Source organism: Aphelocoma coerulescens, chromosome 11 (assembly GCF_041296385.1).
Source record: "Aphelocoma coerulescens isolate FSJ_1873_10779 chromosome 11, UR_Acoe_1.0, whole genome shotgun sequence".
NCBI lineage: Eukaryota > Metazoa > Chordata > Aves > Passeriformes > Corvidae > Aphelocoma > Aphelocoma coerulescens.
In genome coordinates, this window is record NC_091025.1 from 8944 (window position 1) to 34372 (window position 25429).

General features: G+C 46.1%; 1 protein-coding gene and 1 long non-coding RNA gene across 3 annotated transcripts; both read right to left on the bottom strand.

The window, feature by feature from the left end:
• Positions 1-2311: 2311 nt before the first annotated feature.
• LOC138117001 (tyrosine-protein phosphatase non-receptor type 1-like) lies at positions 2312-19046 on the bottom strand. Its single transcript, XM_069026918.1, has 6 exons — positions 18960-19046; positions 18258-18447; positions 5365-5438; positions 4564-4773; positions 3969-4130; positions 2312-3346 (listed from the first exon to the last, which is right to left on the bottom strand). The coding sequence occupies exons 1-6, from the start codon at positions 19014-19016 to the stop codon at positions 3236-3238; spliced, it is 804 nt and encodes a 267-aa protein (XP_068883019.1). The 5' UTR covers positions 19017-19046; the 3' UTR covers positions 2312-3235.
• Positions 19047-20502: 1456 nt separating this feature from the next.
• LOC138116912 (uncharacterized) lies at positions 20503-23821 on the bottom strand. 2 transcript variants are annotated; one of them, XR_011154398.1, is made up of 8 exons: positions 23764-23821; positions 23595-23669; positions 23341-23420; positions 23157-23259; positions 22700-22740; positions 22059-22595; positions 21288-21414; positions 20503-20797 (listed from the first exon to the last, which is right to left on the bottom strand). It is a non-coding gene; the product is annotated as an uncharacterized lncRNA (long non-coding RNA). The 2 variants fall into 2 exon arrangements; XR_011154397.1 differs by having other exon boundaries at positions 21268-21414; positions 23764-23819.
• Positions 23822-25429: the final 1608 nt, after the last annotated feature.

Here is a 25429-nt window from a genome sequence, read left to right on the forward strand (position 1 = left end):
CAGGGTAGCAAGGGACAGAGTTACAAGGCGTTTCCATAAATGCATGGGATGTGTTTGCATGCCATAAAACTTGTAAATGAGGCTGCTATGCTTATGGAAAGGCCTTAAGCGGCTCCCAAATACACCGTGCCGCCTTCAAAAGCCCCCTGCTGTAACTCCTAACCCGCTACCCTGCTCGTCCTCCCTCTCCCGGTCGCAATCCTCAACTTCCCTATCGGAAGCCTCAATCTTGGACACCATCTACGGCACGAGGTAGATCCCTTTTTGGACACAATGAATTCACTGAAAAAATTTGAAGTATCCCACTCAACACAACCCGGAATAGCAGGAAGTTGCACTGCTCCAAAAAAAAAAAAACCTTAGCACAAAACCAGAAATTATAAAACCACCTTACCAACCCTAAACATGTAACCCAAATGAGTGAACTTAAATATTACCTGTATTCCATGGTATCTTCTTCCCAATGTCTTCAAAGCCTCTGTTGCTTTAGAGGCTAAAAGAGCCTGCTGAAAGCAAGCTGAGATAAGCAGAAAGATCCCCATCACTGAAATGAGAGGAGAGCTCTTACCCCACTCACTCCCAGAGAGGGAATGACTCCCCTTGCAAAAGCCTGGGCTTAATATACCCCTGGCCGGGTCCGCCCCTCGTTCCCATGATGCCCAGGGAAAAGGGAGGAGCCAAATCCTGCAAGGTATAAAAGCCCTCCTAGGAGTTGCCACTGTTTGGCTCCTCTGACTTAAATTTGAGGTGAGTAAAGGGCTTGGTAGGAAACTCTGCAGGGAAACGACGATGCTTTCTTTTTTTGCTTTTATATTGAGCAAAAGGGTGGCCGGCCGGTAAGAAATCAAACTTTGTGTTTTGGGAACTCAGCTAGGTAATTTGTTGTTAAGTTGCATAATTATTCCCTAGTAATTACTGAGTAGTACTCCACCTGTGGCTTAGTAGGGTAGAGAAGAATAGTAATTTTATTAACGATGTAACTCTCCTTGGGACCTCTAATTAAGGCTATATACATTATAAATAAAAATAAGACTTCTTAATACCCTCCTAGCTGCTATTAGGGTTACGTCCGTGCGGGGCTCGCTCCCGTATGACGTTCGGTACCGGGGCTTGGGTAGGAGCACCCTGAGATGCAATTTAAATCCTTAAAATGCTCAAAAAGGGAGAACTTTCTTTGACTGAAGTCTTTAAAATGAGGGAACGGGCAGGAGTTGCCTCCACTTGAACCGATACAATGGCAAATTAATGGCTTCTCCCCTTCAATTTAATCCCCTAACCTATTGGGAAAAGAGGGGTTTTCCTCACTTTAAAACTCTCTGGTGCTGGAAAAAGGGGGATTTTTCCTCAATTCAAACCCTTAGAAAGGAGGGAGAACTGGGCTTCCCCCTCAATTTAAACCTTACAATGATGGAAAAGGGGGAGATGAAAGGGACCTCACATACTGCCCTGCCCGCTCAGGTGCTGCCCCTTGGCACGAGAGCTTTTCCCTGGGTGTTTTCTTGAAGCGATGCTCCTTACCCGGGTGCATCCGGCCGCTCCCCGGCTCCTGCGGAGCGCTGCGACCGTTGTTCCCGAAGCGTCTCTCGGGACGCCTCCGTTGGCCCCTCTCGACCGGCAGCTCCCCGTGTAGGTGTGCCTCGGGAACCCTCTGAAAGCGACCTCTGGCAGAGCCGCCCCCTCCTCATCCACGCCGGTCGCGCTCGGTGCTGCCGCACCTCGGAGCGGGGGGATGAGGCGGAGAAAGGTCCTGCCGGTCGTTCCCTCCCCTACGTGGGCCGTCGTCCGCCCCCGAAACGCCGGGGTGTGGGGCTTTCCTTTCCGTGGAAAAGGACCGGCCTTCTCGTCCGGGTGCACGTGGCCAAAATTGGGATCCCGCCTCCAAAATTCCCTATGTCCTAGGCTTGTACTTACCGAGGAAATTCCCTGCCGATCGCAAGCGATTACCGGTAATGGTTCTTCCATAATTGTTACTGACTTCCGTTTCCTTTGAAGTGTTTGACGTGTTCCTCGAGGGGGTCGAGGGTTTGGCCGGGTCGTTTATGGCCCGTCCCGGCAGGCCCGGACCGAACCCGAGCGCCCCCGTCGCCGGTCCGCCCTGAATTTTGGTGAAATATTGATATTGTTTATAAATACTCCCTTTCCCTGCTACTCGGTCTTTCCTCGTGTATCTGCAGGGAGAGGGTTTACTCTATCCCTCGATCCCACCCGCAGCTCTCCGGCCCAAATGCCGATGCTTGCGGACACGATCTAAGCAGAAAACTACTACGAGTGTTGGCTTTTTGAAGTAAAAGTCTTATTGTACATCTGGCTGTACAATTTAAAAAAATGCATCTATTGATGGTCATTATGGGAAAGCTTTTCAGAGGAGAAAATACCCATTTTGGTAGCACAGATCCCATTTTGACAATACTGCATTTTTGTGGGTTTGGGAATCCTGCCTGTACAAGACATCTGAAAATCAGTATTTTACAATTTGATATTTGGAAACGGGGTCATTTTGATATTTTGGAACTTGATATTCTGTTGTTTTGAAATGGAATTAGTTTGGTATTTTGGAACCTGGTATTCTGATATTTGGAAACCGGGTAACTTTGGTATTTTGGAACTTGGTAATTTGTAACTGGGTTACTTTGGTATTTCTGAACGTGTTCTGGCAATTTGAAACTGGGTTACTTTGCTACCTCTGAACGTGGTGTTCTGGTATTTTGAAACTAGGCTATTTTAATATTTTGGAACTGGGTATTGTGGTTGTTTGAAACTGTTTTTCTGGTATTTTGAAATTTGGGTTTCTATGATTTTGAACTAGGTTATTCTGGTATTTTGTTCCAAAATACCAGACAAATAACAAACAAAACAAAGAACAAAATTTTTCTGTAGGCTGTTTTTTTGGTGTATTTGTAGGCTTTTTTTTTTTTCCCTGTGTATTGTATGATGAGCTTTTACTGTTTTTGTAACCTCGGGGTTTGGTTTTTTGTAATCTGCGCCTGGCAGGGACCTGGGGCATCCCGGTCGAGTCTCTAGGCTTCGTTTGCTGTCTTCCGCTACGATTAACAGTTCCTGGCATGGGAACTGTTAAATTACAGACTATATGATGAGACGCTTCCTGAAACAAATTAATTCCAGCTAAATGACTCTTCCTGCTCTGCAGTTCCTATACCTGGCCCGGTTTAAATCCGTACCTAGCCCGACTCTTCGGTCCTTCCGTTTCCTACCGCTCTGCTCGGGGCTTTGCACCTCACGCTCTTTCCTCCCTCGGTGGCGTCACGGCAGAATGTGGCGAGGTTTTGGCCGGCACTTGACGTCTCCGAGATGAACTTACCGAGAATTCTTCTGCTTTTCGCTGCACCTGCCACAACAACATTTGTTCACTGAAATAAATGCTTTCCACAATGAACTAAAGGTGTAAGGGAACAAGCGCTGCACTGTTGGGGAGGAGGATAGTTTGGCAAGGGAATTACACAGATCTGGAGGCTTGGCAGAATTGAAAAAAAGGCAAGAAAAACACAAGGACTCCAAGCCCAAGCTACATCCACTACACAAAACGTATTGGCCATAAAAGCAAGAAATTCCCATCTGCTTCTAAAAAACCTAAGCAGCACAAAATAAAATCTATTTTGCTAGAGTTCTGCTTACCATAAAAAACCCTGATTAATTTAATCATGACACTTAAACTTCAGGCATATTAGAAAACTTGTACTGTCTGAAATGTCAGGGGAGGCTGATGCAGCAGCTCCACCCCAGTCACTGTGCTGGAAAGCACAGGAGGCACCTGCTACATCACAGGTACTTTTGGAAATAAATAAAACACAGCACTTTAGGTTGTGACAGATTGTAAAGCACTGTACCTAAAAGCCCCATAACATAAACATGTACTGAAGCTGAAGCAAGCACCACATTGGAAGCTTCTTTCCATCCTGTTCCTTCCACCCACTTGCTGCAGTTCCCTGGGAGCTGCCAGGAGCACTTACTTGCACTGAAGCATCTCCCATGATGAATTTTGCCCCTTCAATAACAGCTAAGTAGGAGAACCGGAGCTGATCTGCAGTCTGGATGAGCCCCATCCTGTACTTCCTCATTTCCAGGAGAACCTGCTTAACGTCCACGGAAGAAGGGTCTTTCCGTTTGTCCATCTGCAGATAAAAACGTGAAACGTGTTTTCTGCTCTGATGAGGTTCACTACAATGACTCACTTTGTGGTAAGGCCTTCACACCACCCTCCACATTACAGAACGAATGAACTCACATACAATTGGTATCAACGGCTCTTTACTGGGTCTCCAAAAACACACAGGGGAAAACACTGGGCCTCAAAAATGCTGCTTTCCCTGAAAGCAAAGCCTGTCTTTGCGAATCACTCTGAAAACTGGAGACTTTTCTTCCCCTAACTCAAAATGGCCACTTAGGAATGAGACCTGCCTTGGAATACACTCCCAAAACAGCAGAGTAAAACAACAGGAAATCACAGGGAACCCCTCCAGCCCCTGCTCCAGCTCCTTTAAGGCTGCACCAAAGCTCCCCTGAAGGTGCCTGTGCAGGAGAGGTGGCCCTGCAGGTGGCCCTTACCAGCAGCAGACAGGTGTCCACCAGGCAGAAGGTGCCCGACCTCCCGATGCCAGCGCTGCAGTGCACCACGACCGGGCCGTGCCCGGGGCTCGGCGAGCCCGACTCCCGCACCTTGAACGGGAAATTCGGGAACGAGGCCGGCGACTCTGGGACCCCAAAGTCGGGCCAGGTGGTGTAGTGAAAGTGCAGAATCTCCCGAGTTTCCTGGGTCTGCAAAAACAGGGTTTGGGAACAGTTTTAGTTTGGATACACCAGTCAGAAGGACTGACTTAAATTCCAAGGACAAAGTTTCAGGGAGTCTCAGGGAGTTTTTATAGCTGCACAGCCAAGAAACTAATTACAAGTAATTGTCTCTTGTTGTGAAGGTCTCCACTGGGACCAAAGGGAATTGGGTAAGTAAATTTACTTATTTACAATTCAGCTATTTCAGTGCAGCTCAGAAGCCTGTGTCACTCTGGGTATGGCTGAGACATGAAACCGCCTGGAGTGTCCCCAGGTACGTCTCAGAAATATCCAAGAGTTTCATTTCCATGACATCTCATGCAGAATCATCAAATCCAGACCAATTCGTGACCCCCAATTTCAAGCCAATCTCCTGGCCCGGCTGCGGCGCGATTCATCTGGTGCCCCGAGATGGGACCCTCTCTGCCCGGCTGCCGGATCCAGGGGTAAGCGGACCTCCCGGTCGCGACCCTGAATTTTCAGGGGGAGCTCGGCTGTCCTTTGGCTCGCGGCGGGGGCGGACAAGGACCATCTGCACCAAATTAAGGTATTTGCTATTCCTTTTAAACACAGAAATACCTGCAGGTCCAGGGTTCGAGTCCCTGAGGGTGGGTTGAAAGTCCCGAAGAAGACTGGGTCTCCCAAAATTAGTCCTGGGCAAGAAAAAAAAGTACTTTTAAGGGGTTGGACCCCACTGGGAAAGGTACCTTTAAGGGGCTGGACCCCACTGGCGTGTGCTATTGTACTGCTATTTTTGTTTTGTCTGTCGCTATTCTGCTGCTGTGTGAGTGAGAGTGGATGAGACGTGCTGTCAAAGTACAAAGCGAGTGAGAGGCTCTATCTGCGGTTCCGTACCCCGGCGACGGGCTCGACCGGAGGAAAGCGAAGCGTTTGGCAAAGAGCGAATGAGCATAAATCACATAAACTGTCGGTTTGGAATTCAACCTTACTGTCCAAAGGGGGTGGATTTTAGAGGAGAAAGATTTTAGCTATTGAATTGAAAACATGCAGACCCCCAACGCCTTTCTGATATAGCTCCATCTGATTTCCCTTTTGAAATCCTGTGTTAAGTGTGAGAAAACGGTTCTAAAGCTTGTCTTTGTGAGCATGTATTAATTGTGAGAGAAAGTGGTATTGTATTTCTACTAGATGGAGTGGGTGGTGTCCAAGCTGCCAGAGGAGAGAGCTTGGTATCAGACTAGAAAGAGCAGGAATAAAGAACTTGGCAGAAAAGGAAAGTGCAGATAATGTTAAAGGGGAGAGTGGCAGAGAATAGTGAGAAATTTGAGAGGAGCTGGTTAGAAAAGTACAGCAAGCGTACGGAAGAAGAGATGAGGAAAAGGCAAAAGCAATGGCAAAGGTGATGGCAGAGGTTGTAAGAATTGTGGACATTGTGGTTAATAGGTTTGGGTGTTTAGTTCCCTTTTCTGCTTGGTGTTTTGTGCGGAGCTGCGAGGCTCCTGTTATGTGGTGCTTGTGCAGAGCTGAAAGGCTCCTGTTTGGAGGGGACCCGTGCCCCTGTGCCTTTTGTGTTTTGTTGTGAAAAGCCAAAATTGGCAGGTTTCGGTTCTGAGGTGAATCCGGAGCTCCTATCTTGTGGGGAACCCTCCCCTGCCACCGGTCTGTGGTTTATTGTGGAGAACTAGAATTGGCAGATTCTAATCCTGCGGCCAATTCTGCAGCTGCTGCCTTGTGGGGATGGTGTTGTCCCTGTGCAGGCCCAGGTATTTGTCATGCAGCCTCATCTGCGGGGGCTGTAAAGAAACCTATGGGGAGAATGTTTTGCTGTCCTTCCTTGGTTAATTTGTTAGTCACCTCTCTACTCCTGGGGTGGACTTGGTAAAAAAAAAAAATATTGAGATAAGGAACAATTGGTTACTAAAAGATGATTGATTACTAAAAATGTGATTGGTTATTTTAAAAAAAAAAAAAGGCGACTCAAATGCCTGATTCACAGACTGCAACTCTTGCAAAACTTTTAAAAGCAGTCTCGCTCCCTCCGCTGAAGAATCAATTGGAAGAAACCCCACCGAAAACCTGTGGGAGACAACAAAAGTGGTGCGACAAGCACTTCATAGAATAAAAACTAAAACTCCACTTGAATAAGTTAATGCAATTAAACTCTTGTTTCACTCAGACATATTTTTTTGGGGGAAGTTTGTTTCTTTTCTCTTTTCTAGGAATGTCAAATGTCCCGACATCAAAGATAAAGCAAGCAGTTTGAGAGCAAGGAAACTGCAAGCAGCAAAATCACACCTAAATGTGATAACCGTTGCTTCGCTGTCACTTTGTGTTAGCCCTATAAAGTTTTACTTCTTTTTTAATAATCGGTCTAGTGGGCCAAATTTTCACTTTTCTTTTATAGGAATCTACCAACACATGAGATGGAGCTGTGTGAACACCAATGAAATTGAAAGTGTCACCATAATTGCTTGCATTGTCAGTTGGTTAATGTTTGTAATTTGTTTGTGGTTTCATTGCAAGTGACAGATCAAATAGTAGTTAAAGCATTCTACATATTCTTGAGTTTAATTTTTGTCTAACTTGTTTTGTCTTTTTACTGAAAAATGGTGTGGCTCAGGTCTTATGGATGTATAATTTGTTTCAACCAATATGATCCTGAGAGTTGGTATAAGAATTTATACATATTTGAAATCCTACAAATATGGACTAACCCTCCCGGTTCTGCCTCAGAAGGCTTCAAAATTATTATAATCTGGCTAAATTTTTTGGATTTTCTAATTAGTGAATTAAAGAATCGTGACAAAACACAAGCAAATGCTACATGAGAAATGATTGAATCCCCCTTCCTAAACCAGGAGGGATACAGAAAAGCCTTCTACCAGCTCTCAAACTAAAGTGCTGTTCAATCTCATGCCATATGTCTTAAGAGGATGTTTTAACTTTTCCTCGCCCCTCCTATTTATAGCATATTCTGCAATCTCAGTTGTAGGTGCAGAATGGGATGAAGGCAATTTATTCACCGAAAAAAAAAAAGGCTACATGAGGTAAAAAGAAAAAAAAAACAAACCCTAAGTTTGAAAGAGAATTCATTTCATTTTTAATCCCACCAAAAATAAAGCCACAGTTTGTAGTTTGTGTCAAGATTAAATGACGAGAGTGCTATAATCTGTCTCCTGGAAAACAGAGCATAGCCCTGATGTAAAGATATGTTTGCATGAGAATATTTTGTATGAAAATGTTTTGTGTGTTAGTTTGGTATCATAAAAACTAATCCTTCATAATGTATAGAATTATATAGCAGACTAAGAATATTATTATAACAAAAACTGTATAAAGAAGTTACAACCAAAGAAGCCTCCTGAAGATACCTGACTAGGACTTTGAAGTGTAAGTTAAACCACTAAGATTAGATAAAGGGAAAACCCATTCTTTGCCCAACTCAGGCCTAGGAAAAAAAACAAAACAAAACCAAAAAAAAAAGACAAAACAAACAAGACTGAAAGAAGAGAAATACCCATAGATAGTAAAATAACAAATCAGATGATCCCATTAGTAAGAGATGTTGAAATTCCAGGGAGATCAAAACGGGCTCCCCCAGTGATTATTGAACTACTGGAAGGGGTACAACCAGTGTCAGTTAAACAATATCCACTAAGGCATGAAGCATGAGTAGGAATGGAACCAATAATAGTAAATTTATTGATCAGAAGTTGTTGAGAGAGTGTAGACCTTCCTGCAATACCCCAATTCTACCAGTACAAAAGCCAAATGGAAGTTATTGATTAGTTCAGGACCTGAGGACACTTTACTCACAAAATTACCAAGTGACTGAGTGTGGTTTTCAGTTTTAGATTTAAAGGATGTTTTCTTTTGTCTGCCATTAGCTGAAAGCAGTCAGGAGATTTTTGCCTTTGAATGGGAAAACCCCAGAACAGGGAGAAAAAGCCAGCTTACGTGGACTGTATTGCCACAAGGATTCAAAAATAGACCCGTGATATTTGGAGATCAATTAGCCGAGGAACTGGAAGCCTGGACGCCGCCGCTTGGGAAAGGGAAGGTACGCTCTTGCAGTACATTGATGATCTATTAATAGCAACAAGGACCTGTGAAGACTGCAAGAACTGGACTGTAAGTCTTTTAAATTTTCTGAGACTAAGTGGATATAGAGTCTCTCCTGAAAAGGCTCAGCTAGTCCTCCACAATGTTACATATCTGGGGTATGAACTGGCAGGAGGGGAGAGAGCCTTGAGAGACAACAGGAAGGAGGCAATTTGTCAAATTGCCCTGGCCAACTGAAGAACCAAAGAACTGAGAAGTTTTCTGGGAATGACAGGATGGTGTAGATTACGGATCTGCAACTATAGACTCATTGTGAAACCTTTATACCAACTCCTAAAAGAGACTAGGGGAACTCACCTATGCTGGACACCAGAGACTAATAATGTATTTGTAACTCTACTGGGCATACCAGATGTCACTAAACCTTTTCTGTTGTTTTGATTATGAGAGACAAGGACTGGCGCTGGGACTTTTGGCACAGAAGCTGGGACCCTACAAAAGGCCGGTGGCTTATTTCTCCAAGCAGCTGGACGTGGTCAGCCACGGAGAGCCTGCACTGCGTGCAGTGGCAGCCGTGATCCTGAACGTAGAAGCTCGCGAGTTCACACTGGGACAGCAGATAACTGTTTTTGTCTCTCACACGGTGTCAGCAGTGCTCACACAGAAAGGAAATCACTGGTTAACCCCATCTCGCTTTCTCAAATACCAGGCTGTCCTAGCAGAATCGGAGGATGTGAGTATCCAAGTAACTAACATTTTAAACCCAGCAGCTTACCTGGGGCAAGGCTGCTGAGGAGCCTGTACGGCATGACCGCATCGAAACCGTGGAGGCGGTTTACTCCGGCCGCCCGGACCTAAAGGACTCTCCGCTAGAAAATGCGGCAAACTGGTTCACCGATAGGAGCGGTTATGTCAAGAATGGTAAGCGGCTCGCTGGGTATGCAGTTACAGCCACAGACGCTGTCATTGAGGCAAAACCATTACCTGTGGGGACATCAGCTCAAAAGGCTGAAATAATAGCCCTAACTCGAGCCTTGGCATTGGCCGAAGGAAAACCTATCAACATTTGGACTTATTCGAGGTATACTTTTGGGGTGGTACACGCTCACGGGGCTATCTGGAAAGAAAGGGGTTTATTAACCTCACAGAAGAAATCAAGCAAGCTACTGAAATTGTACAGTTACTGGAATCAGTGGTAAAACCTTCAAAAGTGGCTATAATGCATTGTAAGGGACAGTCCCAGGGTAACACTATCCCTGAACTGGGAAATGCTATGGCAGACAAAACAGCAAAGGCAGTGGCCAGTGGGGTTCAGATCCAAGCCCTAGCTCTAATTCCTTCTAGCATCCTTATAAGTAGAAAAAAAAAAAAAAACCACCATATGACACTGATGATTTAAATTGGATACAAGAAGACAAGGGACAAATGAGCACAGATGGGTGGGCTAGGATAAAGGGTCTCATAATCATACCCAGAAAACTCTTAAAATTATTTATCCAAAGCGAACATTGCATCAGATCACCTTAGATTACAGTTCTTGAAGGTTTGAGGAGGTATGAGACAAACTTACAGCATGGTTACCCAACTTACCTGGCTTAAACAATTGTTTGTAATAGCTATTTGTGTTATTGCATTGTTACTTAGTGTTTGTATTAGTAGTTACTGTTGTATGATATTATGTACCTGGAATCGAGATGCTTATGCTCCATGGCACAAGCATAAACTTAGAACTAAGATAGAGAAGGGTTCTTACTTTAAAGACATGCAAGATTTGTAAAGAATTACAAATACCCAAAGAAAAGGGGGGGATTGAAGAAGGGGCAGTCAATAACTAACTCACGTAAGCACAAGTTAACTAGCTGGAGACAGCAAATGTTAGTTCAGACAGCAGATGCTAATTACACAACCTAAGAAGCCAAATTCACCTTAATCTTGTCAAGATAGAGGTGTAATAAATAAGGGTATTTTGTTCATTGAAAACAGCTGACACAGGCCACAACGTACATAACAGGAAATGTCTTAACAAATCCATATGTAAAGGTTGTAAGTGCTGTAAGTGTACTATTGTTTAAGCTCCAGGAAGAAAAGCGGGGGATACTAACTGACCAAATATGGAAAGGGTCACCCAGAGGGCACTTGAAGAAGACTACTTGCCTTCAGCTATCGACCACCAGAAGGCAGAAAACGACCCCCTAGCAACAAGCTCACACATGCGTAGAGTACTCCCTTGAAGATAAGTTACCAGGAAATGATCCTGCATAAAAGAAGGACTGAAATTTGCAAACCCCTGCGGCAGTCGGTGGAGCGGGGACTCCCCTGTCGCCCAGCGCTGATTTTGCTTATGCCTTGCTTGCTGTAATTAATAACTTCTCTAATTTGATTAAACCTCCTTGTCTGCCTCAGTCAATCACAATTTGGTGCCGTGACTTGGATGGGAATGGTACGGTGAGACAAGAGATAGGGGAGGCGCCCCACCTCTGGTGGCCTCGGTATCCTCAGCCTTTACCTCGCTCCCACCGACGAACCTAAACTCAAGGCATTAAACAAAGGGAACCGGTCGGCCCCATAAACTTTGTGCACAGAGGTCCGGACGAAGACGCTGGAAGCGTGAGTATTTGCGGAAAAGGGATCCGTTCGGTCGGGGTCGGGTATCCTGGAGTGTGGCGAGTGCGGTGTGTGAGAGGGGGGCCGGCAGCCGGACTCCCCAAGCGAGTGTGGACCCTCAGTAGTGCGGTTCCCATTGCCCGCGAGGGCGTGGGCCACGAACCAGGGGAAGCGAGTGATTCCACACACAGAACGCCTGAAGGCACTCCAGAGGATGGGACAGGGGAAAAGCAAGCCCTCTAGTTCCATGAGGTTTCCCCCAGTACCTGAGGATAGTCCGTTAGGGCTTTTATTGAATAATTGGAGGCATTATTCGAGTACACAGAATAAAGATAAGGCCAAGATGATTTATTATTGTATAGAGGTCTGGGGAGGAAAGCAGATATCACAAAATGTATTTTGGCCTATATTTGGGTCCTACGAGGACTGGGTGAGACAGGATTTGAATTTATGGGTAAATTCCAAAACTCCTTTTAGTCGAGAAGAGAGTGAATATGCAAAAATATGGATAGAGACCCCCGGGGTACTCCTGTTTACTTTAAAGGAAAAATCTGAAAACTCGGGGGTAAGAAGAAAAGATAAAAAGAAAGAGGAAGTCCCGTTGATTCCACCCCCCTATATACCTCCGCAGGCCCCGCAAGCACCCCCACTCCCACTCCCTGAGCAGCCCCTAGAGGAAGAGGAAGGGAATCCTGAACCCGAACGGGAGGGACCAATGACAAGGGGCAGAGCTAGACGTCATAACCTCTATCCATTAAGAGAAATGCCTATGGGGGGACCCCAACCAGGAATTGGCTTTATTTCAGTTCCCCTTAGCTCTGGAGATGTACGGGACTTTAAGAAGGAAATGGGGAACCTATTAGAAGACCCCCTGGGAGTTGCAGAGAAGCTAGATCAATTTTTAGGCCCTAATATATAGACCTGGGATGAGTTGCAGTCAATTCTAAATATTCTTTTTACTGCAGAAGAAAAGAACATGATTAGGCGGGCGGGAATGCAAATTTGGGATGCCCAACATGCCCAAGGCCCACAGGCAGATATCAAATGGCCTTTACAAAACCCTAATTGGGATCATCAGGATCCAGCACACAGAACTCATATGCAGGACTTAAGGACAATAGTTATACAAGGGGTCCGAGAGGCAGTACCAAGAGGACAAAACATAAATAAGGCCTTTAATGAGAGGCAGAGAAAGGAGGAAACTCCAACAGATTGGCTAGAAAGGGTAAGAAAGAATCTACAGCTGTATTCAGGCCTGGACCCAGACACACAGTTGGGTCAGGCACTTCTGAAAACTCAATTTGTAGCCAAATCATGGGATGACATCAGGAGGAAGCTAGAAAAACTAGAAAATTGGCAGGAGAGAGGATTAGATGAATTGTTGAGGGAAGCACAGAAAGTATATGTCAGGAGGGATGAAGAGAATCACAAGAGACAAGTCAGAATGATGGTGGCAGCAGTAAGGGAAAGCAGAAAACAAGACTCTCCCCGCCGAATGGGGCAAATACCCAGAAAGGCCCCTAGGAACACAGAGGGAAATCAGAGAGTGGAAAGGAGGGAAGCAGTCGTATGTTTTTATTGTGGGGAGAAGGGACACATCAGAAGGGATTGTAGAAAGAGGATAAGAGATGAAAAGATGTTTAAAGAAGATTAGAGGGGTCAGGGGCTCTACTTACTGGGGACCAAGAAACATCCAGAGCCCTTGATAAAAATAAAAGTCGGTCCCCAGTGCCAGGAATTTGAATTCCTGGTAGATACGGGAGCAGAAAGATCAACTATCCAAGTTTTACCATCTGGATGTAAAGTCTCCCGAGACACCGCCCTTGTAGTGGGCGCCAAGGGTGAACCTTTTGAGGTCCCTGTTATTAAAGATGTCCTGATAGAAACCGAATCAAAAATAGGAATAGGAAGCCTTTTGTTGGCACCAGAAGCAGAGTATAACCTCATGGGTAGAGATCTCATAGTAGAATTGGGAATAAACCTAGAAGTAATTAATAAAGAATTGAGAATCAAACTATGCCCCCTTAGAGTAGAGGATGAAAAGGAAATTAACCCTGAGGTATGGTACACGCCTGACAGTGTGGGCCAACTGAACATTCCGCCCTTCTCCGTAACCATAAAAGATCCAGAAATTCCAATAAGGATCAAGCAGTATCCCATATCCCCAGAAGGGAAACGAGGACTAAAGCCTGAAATAGACAGACTAAAAAGCAAGGGACTCCTAGAAGCCTGTATGTCCCCTTTTAATACACCCATTTTACCAGTAAAGAAACCAGATGGATCCTATCGATCGGTGCATGATTTAAGAGAAATTAATAAGAGGACAGTGGCCCAGTTCCCGGTGGTTGCTAACCCATACACCCTATTAAGTAGACTAGGGCCAGAAAATCACTGGTGTAGTGTAATTGATCTAAAAGATGCATTTTGGGCCTGCCCCTTAGACGAAAATAGTAGAGATTATTTTGCCTTTGAATGGGAGGACCCAGATACTCATAGGCGACAACAGTTGCGATGGACCGTGCTGCCACAAGGGTTCACAGAATCACCAAATTTATTTGGACAAGCATTAGAACAAATCCTCCAAGAATATCAAACAAGAGAAAACATTACTTTGATTCAGTATGTGGATGACCTCCTGATTGCAAGAAAAAAAGAAGAAGAAGTTCAGGAGGAGAGCATTAAACTGTTAAACTTTTTAAGCTTGAAGGGACTAAAAGTATCAAAGGCAAAATTACAGTTTGTAGAAGAAGAAGTAAAATATTTAGGCCATTATTTGAGTAAAGGAGAGAAAAAAATAGACCCTGAAAGAGTGAAAGGAATCCTCTCACTCCCACCACCAAGGAGCAAGAGACAAGTAAGGCAATTGCTAGGATTAGTAGGCTACTGTAGACAATGGATTGATAATTATAGTACCAAGGTTACATTTCTGTATAACAAGCTCAGTCATGACGGGTTATTGAAATGGAGCAGAGAGGATGAGCAGAGCTTAGAACAACTGCAACAGGATTTAATTAACGCTCCAGTACTAAGTTTACCTGATTTTAAAAGACCATTTTATCTATTTGTAAACATTGAAAATGGGACAGCATATGGAGTATTAACTCAATATTGGGCTGGGAGAAAGAAACCGGTAGGATACTTGTCAAAGCTATTAGACCCAGTAAGCAAGGGATGGCCTACATGCCTACAGGCAGTGGTAGCCTGTGCTCTCTTGGTAGAAGAAGCACGTAAAATAACTTTTAATGGGGAACTCAAGGTACTATCTCCACATAATATTAGGGGAATATTGCAACAAAAAGCTGAAAAATGGATAACAGATTCGAGACTTTTAAAGTATGAAGGGATCTTATTAGATTCCCCAAAGCTAACACTAGAGGTCACTACACTACAAAATCCGGCCCAGTTCTTATACGGAGAACCAAATGAGAAAAAATTAGCCCATGATTGCATGTTAACCATAGAAGAACAAACCAAAATCCGACCGGACTTAGAAGAAGAAGAATTAGAAGAAGGGGAGAGGCTGTTTGTAGACGGATCATCTCGGGTAATCGAGGGAAAGAGAGTATCTGGCTATGCAATCATTAAAGAGGAAGGGTCAGAAGTCTTAGAGTCAGGACCTCTAAGTAGATCCTGGTCAGCTCAAGCTTGTGAATTGTATGCAGTCTTACGAGCTCTGAGATTGCTGAAAAATAAAACAGGGACAATATATACAGACTCCAAATATGCATATGGAGTGGTACATACATTTGGAAAAATATGGGAAGAACGAGGGTTAATAAACTCTCAAGGGAAAGACTTAGTCCATCAGGAGCTAATAAGACAGCTACTCCAGGCCTTACGGGAGCCTAGAAGAATTGCTGTAGTACATCTTAAAGGACACCAGAAAGGATTAGATTTTAGGAGTAGAGGTAATAATGGGCCAGACCAAGAAGCAAAAAGGGCAGCACTTTTGGTTATACAACAAGTTCAGGATAAGGAACAACCAAAGGAGAAATTCCTCAATAAAACTAGAATGTATAGTTTTACAGAACAAGAGAAACTATCACAAATGGGGCTAAAAGAAAATTCAGAAGGAGAATGGAAACTCCCAGATGGAAGAGTAGTACTACCTAAATCAATAGCAGTAGAAATTTTACCAAGGTTACATAGCCAAACTATTTGGGGAACACAAGCACTAGCAGACCAGTTTGCCACCAAGTATATGTGTATTGGAATATATAATTTGGCAAAACAAATTGTTAAAGGCTGCATAACTTGCCTTAAAGTGAATAAGGCTTATTTAAGAGAACACCCATTGGGAGGGAGACCACTAGCACACAGGCCCTTTGCTAACATACAACTAGATTTCACCGAATTGCCCAAAGTAGGAAGAAGTAAATACTTATTAGTTATAGTAGACCATCTAACGCATTTTGTCGAAGCATTTCCCACAGCAAGGGCAACAGCACAGACAGTGGTCAAAGTTCTATTAGAAAATATTATCCCTAGATATGGAATAATTGAGACTATTGACTCCGACCGAGGACCCCACTTTGTATCTAAAATCATCAAAGAAGTAATGGGAATTATGGGAATAAAGTGGGAATATCATACCCCCTGGCATCCCCAAAGTTCAGGACGAGTAGAAAGAATGAATGGGGAAATAAAGAAGCAATTGACAAAGCTTATGCTTGAAACCAAGTTGTCGTGGGTGAAATGTCTACCATTAGCTTTGTTAAACATACGGACTCAACCAAGATCTGACATGGGAATCTCCCCTTTTGAGATGCTGAATGGAATGCCTTATAATATGGGGGAACCTCAAGATCACCCAAATTTAAGAGACCAAAACATGAATCATTACATTATTACCTTAATGAAATATAGAGAAGAATTATGGAAAAAGAGCATGATAACTCAAAGGCCCCCGCTAGAACTTAAACTACATCGAATTCAACTATTTAATTACACCCATGATTATTGTATTCAAGTGTCCATCATACCCCGAATCACGTATCATCCTAGTGAATACATGTACCAACAACACACCACAGCAGATCATCACCTAGTAAAAAGAGAACCTTTTATTGCATTAACCATAGCAACCCTTCTCACTATAGGAGGAGTTGGGGCAGGAACTGGAGTAGCATCCTTAGTCACCCAGCAAAAAGAATTAAGAGCACTAAGGGTCTCAGTAGATGAAGATCTAAGCCGAATAGAACAAGCAATTGATGGCCTAGAAAAATCAGTAAGATCTCTATCAGAAGTAGTCCTACAAAATAGGAGGGGATTAGACTTATTATTCCTTCAGCAGGGAGGACTGTGTGTAGCACTCAAAGAAGAATGCTGTGTTTATGCAGACCACACTGGGGTAGTGATAGACACCATGACTGAACTAAGAAAACGGCTAGAACAACGGAAAAGAGAAAGAGAGGCACAACAGAGCTGGTATGAATCCTGGTTTAATCATTCACCCTGGTTAACCACTTTGTTATCTACCATTGCAGGGCCTCTAATTCTGTTAGTCCTAGGACTCACATTTGGGCCGTGTATATTCAATAAGCTGATCTCCATAGTAAAAGGGCGCTTAGAAGTAGCACATTTAATGCTCCTTAGGGCTAAATACCAGCAGATACCAGAAAATCATGAAGAAGAAATGTTAGAATTAGCTAAACAAGAGCTAAAAAGATTCAATGAACAAAAATGAACAAGAGAAAAAGGGGGGATTGTAATAAATAAGGTATTTTGTTCATTGAAAACAGCTGACACAGGCCACAATGTACATAACAGGAAATGTCTTAACAAATCCATATGTAAAGGTTGTAAGTGCTGTAAGTGTACTATTGTTTAAGCTCCAGGAAGAAAAGCAGGGGATACTAACTGACCAAATATGGAAAGGGTCACCCAGAGGGCACTTGAAGAAGACTACTTGCCTTCAGCCATCGACCACCAGAAGGCAGAAAACGACCCCCTAGCAACAAGCTCACACATGCGTAGAGTACTCCCTTAAAGATAAGTTAATAGGAAATGATCCTGCATAAAAGAAGGACTGAAATTTGCAAACCCCTGCGGCAGTCGGTGGAGCGGGGACTCCCCTGTCGCCCAGCGCTGATTTTGCTTATGCCTTGCTTGCTGTAATTAATAAATTCTCTAATTTGATTAAACCTCCTTGTCTGCCTCCGTCAATCACAGAGGGGACAAGGATTATCTCAGAGGCTGCTAAATCATTCATTATTTAAAGCCGTGGCTCAGTTAAAGAGCAATACCAATTAAGCTCCTGGATAAAAAGCCTGGGAGATCGGGGTTGGGTTTTTTTCCATTGTTCCTTTCGGTGGCTTTTTGCAAGCAAACTATGAAGCGGACAAGCCGCAAGCGTGCTACAGCGCCCCTTGCTGGGACTCGCTCCGGGCTGGCGCTGTTCCACGGTGCGAGGGGACCGGAAAAGCCACGCGACCCACGGAACCGGCGGCACTCGCCGCCCGAGGACGGCCCCGCGCTCCCGGAACCGGGAGGAGCGCGGCTCGCGGCACGGAAGCGGCTCCTCCGGCAGGCGGGGGCGGCCCCGCGCCGGGAGACCCCTCCCGCCCCCGGCGCCTGCCGAGCGGCACTGGCGCCGGGCCAAGGGGGACCCGGCGGCGCGCGGCTCGCGGCACGAAAGCGCCTCCTCCGGCAGGCGGGGGCGGTCCCGCGCCGGGAGACCCCCGCCCGCCCCCGGCGCCTGCCGAACGGCACCGGCACCGGCGCCTGACCGAAGGGGACCCGGCGGCGCCCGAGCCCCGCGCACGGACGGCACGGAGCGGGCGGGACGACCGGGGGCGGCGCGGCTCCGTGCCGCATCTCCCGCCTGCCGGCCCGGCGGCGCTCACCTCGGCTCCGCGCGGCTCGGACCGGCGCGGCTCCGTCGGTCCCTGTCGGCGGCCCAGCCCCCAAATTCCCACTCCTCCTCAGAAATTCCCCAGGGGCCGGGAGTGCTCCCGCGCGAGACATTCGGTGCCGGGGCATGGCCGGAAGCGACCTCAAATGCGGTGGCACGCTCCGATTCAAACCTTTCAAATGCTGGAAAAGCCGGAGTTTCTTTCAATTTAACCCCTGAAACTGAGGCAACGGGGGGTGTTCACCTCAATTCAAACCAATACAATGGTAAATAAATAAATGTGTTCTCCCTTTCTATTTAATGGTCTAAGATACCAGAAAGAGAGGAGTTTTCCTCAACTCTCAAATGATGGGGAAAGGGCGATTGTTACCTTCATTAAAACCCTCAAAAAGCAGGGGCAGCAGGGCTTCCCCCTCAATTTAGAACTTAGGTTGATGAAAATGGAGGGGTTACCCTCAATTCAAACCCATAAAATGGTAACATCTGTGCTTTCCCCTTCCATTTTAAATGGAAGTGGGATCCCCTCGTTCAAACACAGACAATAATGAAGGAGGAGTTTCTTCCCTCCATTTAAACTCCTTTTGTTCTCGTAATCCCCATTTTTTCTGAGGGCACGGGGGGAGGGACTGGCAAGATGAAATCAGAAGGGAAAAATAGAAAGAACCCCCCCCCGCAAACCCACTCACCGGCTCACCTGCTTAGCTGCAGCTGCCTGGCGCCTCCTTTGGCAATGCTCCGCATCTAACTGCATCCGAGTGCTCCCCCAGACCCTGTGAGATGCTCTCACCATCCTTTCGTAAGAGACCCCCCCAGGACCTCACCGTAAGCCCCTCTCCTCCAACATAGCCCTGCTGTGAGCTGAGGTAACCCCTCCTAAAACAGGCCCCGGCAGGAGCCGCCCTCTCCTCACCGTCACAGCTCACACCTGGGGCTGCTCTGCCCCCTCATCGTTCTCACGGCTCACACCTGGGGTTGTTGCCGGTCCAAGTGTGAGGGCAGGTGCAGAAAGGATTTGCTGCTCCTTCCCTGGACGGCTCATTGTCTGCACCTGAGACGCTGAGGCACTGGGCTTTCCTTTCCATAGATAATAGATAGTTGATGCCAGGTGCAGGTAAACTGTCAGGGTTGGTTTTTGAAATATTTTTTTAAACTAGAAAGTGTTCCATAAGTATGCATGTGACTTTTGAGATTTGATATACGAGACTTGTTGAGCTTTTGACGGGGTACCCTTCCTTCTCGGACCGGGGTAACGGAGCAGAGGAGGCTGCTGTTCTGCTAAGTTCTTTATTTCATAGTCTCATAGTTTTCTTGAAGGCAGAGTTCAGAGGGGGTTACATGATAAAGCCAAGCAGCAACAGCAGGCAAAAACAGCCTCTTCTATATGTTCTATATGCTCCATATACTCTATATGCTTTATATACTATACACACTATACTTGATGCACTCTATACAATGTACTATACACTCTATATTTTTTCTTACGGAAGTGTGGATTATATTTGTTAACTGACCAATAAGATTAATACACGATTCCAGTTTTTCTTAACCTATCCTGGCCTGATTCTAACAGTCGTAAGCCTTACACAAGTACTACATAGGTATTACACAGATTTGCGTATGCAGTTTCTATCGGCTCTTATTGTTTATGTGAACAGTCTATCTAAAAAATATGAACAGTGTAATTCTATCTATATTTTGTCTAAAGTAAAGAATTCTGTGAAAAGGTAACACTGCTGCAGCAAGAACTGTGTTTAAGGTCTCTGCTACAGCTTTTTAATGTTTAAGGCACTTAGCATATATTTCTACTGAAGTTAAAAATCTATGTTTCTATTTCACTTTGGTGTGGCTTCATGTATCTCAGCCTGTCCAAAGGTTTAAATTCAATCCCCGTGCTTTGGCTTCCCTCCGGGCCTGAGTCCAGAGGAGCTTTTGCTCCGACAGAGACTAAATCTCTCGCCGGTTTTAGAGTACTGCATTGAAAGTCTGTGCGCTTTCTCTTCTTTCCCTGTTCTGAGCGAGTTCTTTTGAACTTCTTTCTTCATTGAATTTTTTTATTTACACTTCAGCAAAATGTGGAAATAACGTATACAAACACAAGTACGAATACAATCCATATACCTGCTGGCAAAAGTCCAATTTACACACGGAGCAATACATGGAAATTCAGTGGCAAACACCAATACAGAACAATACAGGGCAATGGAAGCCAAATACATATCAATACAATAAAACAATGCTACTGTTTCTGGAAAGTTTATTACATTTTCTTTTATTGTTATAAGAAACCCAAAACAGCAACATGTAGAGAACATAACAGTCATCCACCACCCACACCTCCTTTAGCTTACACACAAACCCACCCTTGCTCTCATCTTGACCGCTCCACTAACCCTCGGCGTTCTATGGGAATGTGGTTCCCAGGAGCCTCCAAATCATCCTGCCTCACAAAACCCCATCGCCGGCACGGTCCGCACCCAAACCTTGGCGATGAACGTCGCCTCGCAGACTGGCCAGGACCGAAGGAAAAAAAACCTGGGGGGGGGGGAACAAACCTGGCTGGGGGTTGTTGCAGTGGGGATACTGCAACACGCCTATATCAAACCAGGAGTCCCGTGGAAAGGAAATATATACGGACGGATTCTTGCTAGATGTTTCAGAGATGTTTATTTCCCCAGCCGCATGGCCAGGGCTCTGCTGAGGGACTCTTACAGTCGGGACCCGAGCTGCTTTGCCCGCGCAGGGGAACACAAACCAACCAATGGGGAACGAGGCTGAGCAGGGGCAGGGAAACCCCGTGCCTCCCCTCAGGGCTACATGGCGGGGGAGGGACCCCAACAGGGGTTTTTTTAATTCAAAATTTAAAAATGTGTTGAAAAACCTGAAAGGCAAAAATCTCACATACAACATTAGAACCCATCAACACACATGCTCTCACAGGCAGACAGAAGCAGAAAGACAGACAACTCTCACAGACACACACAGTCACACACTCTTCAGCTTACCCACTGACTGCAGCCCTTACTCAAAAAACTCTACGGATGAAGATGCTTCAGCACATCTTCCAGCTGCTGCTCCTCGACATCAAACGGTAGATTCTGGGAAAATTGGTAGCATCAGTGACCACAGAGATCCAAAGCCACCTCAGGGACCTGAGAGACAACATGAGGCGGTCAGTGAGGGGCCGAAGGCTAGGAGTTATCTCCACACTAGGCCCATAAATTTTCTACCCAAAACCCCATAGAAATGATATGAACCTTTAAGTTTTATAACTGTTCTTCTTAACCATTACCCTGCCAGGGCAGGGCAGCTCCAACTGCAAAGAGCACATGGACAAGGTGGTGCGCCGAATATAAGCAAAGACGACAAGACGGCTTGAGATAACTCTCTGGAAGATTAATTCTTGAGCCCGATATGCTTTAAGGCAACAAAACCTACAGAACTACCGCGGTCACGTGAGGAGGGTCTAATATGCTCCATATAGAAGTCTAAGGGAATAGGATGTGAACAGAAGGCACTACCAAAAGTGAGAAGGAAGATGGATGAGAACATCTCCTGCACTTCCTCTGGTCTCAAAAAGTAAAAATGTAAAGATGCTGGAATAAGCCCAATCTGGGAAAGTACACAAGGAGAGACACCCCCCCCCCCCCCGCTGCCAATACGGCCCAGAACAATGACGATAAAGCATCAAGACATAACAAAGCCCTAGGACACGGAAGCGGGTGGACACAAACTACACAACATAGACACAAACTACGTAACACAGAGAGAAGTTAAAACTGCCCAGCAGTTTCACCTGATGGACCCAAGATTCCTGCTGCAAGATGAGCCAGAAAGTGATGATGCCAAAGGAAAGACGGCTCTATGGCAATAGCACGTGACAGTGAAACAACTCCTTACGAGAAGTTAGTGCCAAAGCTGTTAAGAGGATGCTCAAGAAGTTCAGTAGGCCTAGAGAAAGAGGTGATGACTGCTGGGCGATCGCTCTGGACCCAAAGGCAGGCTCCTCAGGCAAAAAGATCTGCGATGACATCAAGACTCAAAGCACAAAGCTTGCAAAAACATGGGTATGGAACTGCTCGGCCCGGCAAAGGGTCAGGTGATGCTAAGGAGAAACCCTCTCCCTTTACTTCCAAGGGGCCCATCCCACTACAGCCCTCTCCTCTAAGCTAACTTCAGATTGCCTCCTGTGATTCCAAAGGTTTTTCCCTTCTCCCAACCACCAGTCCCAACACTTAGCTTTCAGAGATGAGAGGAAAAAATCCATCCTCGACAGAAAAGAACACGTGGGCGCTGTGGACATCAGTACATTCCCTGTAGTCTGCTTTGGAGGCTGAAAAAATTCAGAAAGAAACTTCAGACTGCGATGAGACGTCCCAAAAATGACCCCTTCTGCAACGCCCCCGTCCCTCATAACTGCAAAGGTTAATCGCTTACCGGCCGTTTCCAAACTTCGGCTCCACACTGGCTCATGGTACCTAAGACAACAAAACAGAAAACATGACTATCACCCTCCAGAAGATTAATCCCCAGGGCTCCTCTACACTGCTGCCCTGGCGCACCTCAAATCTTCACCCGACTCTGGAGGGGGCCTGGACAATACCCGCAAAGTGAAAAGGTACATGCTTGGCACCTCAAAGGACTAAGGCAAAAGACCTGTGACATGAGATGCACAAAAGACAGAGAACGCACAATAGATACATGACGTGTACCGGGACTGCTCTGCCCTGCGCACCTCGGCACTGTGATCAAAAGCAAGACTTAAGCTTTATGGGGCCTAAGGGGCCCCTTCTTGGGTATCCCCACCTCCAAATCTGACTCAAAAATATCTCCGGTGAGTGCCAACTCGACACCCCGCTTTCATCCCCTCTGTGGGTCACAGGTCTCAACTTACCTCTTGGATGTCTGGGGATGTCAATCTGCCTCGGGTGCAAAAGGCGGCCGCCTCACCATGCAGGCAGCTGGTGCCTTCACCAGGCTGGTTATCTCTTAGTCAGCTACAATAAACAAAACCAAACAAACATCAGTGCATGAACTTAGTGGCACCTCAGCCAAAACCCATCAATTCTGCCACTCACCGTCTCCTAAAAAGGCTGGAGTCCTCAGGCCGCACGCTCTGGCCGCGCTCCAAGGCCAACACCATCGTTGTAGGGTATACCTGAGTTGAGTGGAGACAAGGTGATGTAGCATTGCTAAAACTTGAGCAGACCCGCGCTCCCCCTCCCTCCCTCCCCAACTTATTGCAACTCCTCAGCCATTGCCAAAGGCAACCTGGAGGGTACCCTCACATGGAAAAGGTAAAGGCTTCATCGCAGAGTCCCATGATACTCACAGAGTACTAACGAGGGCAGCGAGACACGTCCGTCGGCCGGACGGTGAGGGGTACGGCATAAGACAGTGGGACGGCCTGAAACACACAAATGACAATGGATGCTTAGAGCTGTACCAGAACTTAGCACCCAAGGAATAACATGTGGTTCTTTCCACCAATGACTTCTTACCTCATTCACTTGACCTTCACTGCTGAGATCTGGCTTTACCTCCTAAGAACAAAGACAAAGAACAATCCTGTAACACAGCCACCATTTATGTTTGCCCTGCAAAGACAAACAGTGACCGACCTTCAGGTGGGAACCCCCTCACCTGGTATGGGGCGCTCTGCCACAGATTTATTCTGTCTGCATCTGCAAGAAAGTGATGACAAAAGTCAAAGGGCTGCATGAGAACTTCACAGCTCCAGCCATCTTGTGACAATCTAGAAATATCATCTAGAGGACAAACTGCACCCTACATTACAAATTTCAAGTCCCCAAGCCTTGTTCTATTACACCGATATGCCAGAGTATGCAGCAGGGCAGAGCAGCTCTGGGCCAAACCCATGCAGGCACCCATGACAGAGGAGACGACAAACGAGAGGATACAACAAGGAGAGAGAACTCAGGGTGGAAAGCATGACTGCAAGCACATCAAAGGGCTAAGGCAAAAGACCTGTGACACAGGACACCCAAAAGACATGGCATGCACTATAGACAAGTGACGCAACATGCACTCCGATTGCTCTGCCCTGCGCACCTCAGCATTGTCATCAAATGTGAGACTTTCACTTTATGCGGGCTAAGGCGCCCCTTCTTGGGTATCCCCATCTCCAAAGCTGACGCAAAAATCCCTCCCGGCGAGGCCCGACTCGATACTCCGCTTTCATCCCCTTGACTTATCTCTCGGACGTCCTGAGATGTGAATCCACCTGGGACGCAAAAGAAGACCGCCTCACCATCCTGGAAGCTCCTACCATCGCCGGGCTTTTGTCTTTTAGACGGCTACAATAAAGAAAACCAAACATCAGTACACAAACTTCGTGGCACATTGGCCAAGCCCCCAACAGTTCCACTACTCACCGTCTCCTAAGAAGGCCGGGGTCCTTGGGCCCCACGCTTTGGCCACGCCCCGAGGCCGATACCGTCATCGCAGGGTATACCTGAGTTAAGAGGAGAGGAGGTGATGCGGGACTGCTGAAACTTGAGCGGACCCTCGCTCCCCCCCTCCCACCCCGACTTGCCGTAACTCCTCGGCCGTCGCCAAAGGCTACCGGGACGGTACCTTCGCACGGAAAAGGTAAAGGCTTCATCGCAGAGTCCCGTGATACTTGCGGAGGACTCAGGAGGGCGGCAAGACAAGTCTGTCAGCCAGTCGGCGAGGAGTTCGGTGTAATACAAGGACTACCTGAAACACACAAATGACAATGGATGCTTAGAGCTGTACCAGAACTTGGCACCCAAGGCATAACAAGTGGTTCTTTCCACCAGTGACTTCTTACCTCATTCACTTGACCTTGACTGCTAAGATCTGGCTTTACCGCCTAAGAACAAAGACAAAGAATAATCCTGTAACACAGCCACCATTTATGTTTGCCCTGCAAAGACAAACAGTGACCGACCTTCAGGTGGGAACCCCCTCACACGGTATGGGGCGCTCTGCCGCAGATTTAATCCGTCTGCATCTGCAAGAAAGTGATGACAAAAGTCAAAGAGCTGCATTAGAACTTCACAGCTCCAGCCATCCTGTATGAGTCTAGGAATACCATCTTGAGGCCAAACTACAACCTACACCACAAATTCCACATCCCCAGGCCTTGTCCTATTACACCCATACTCCACAGTATGCATCAGG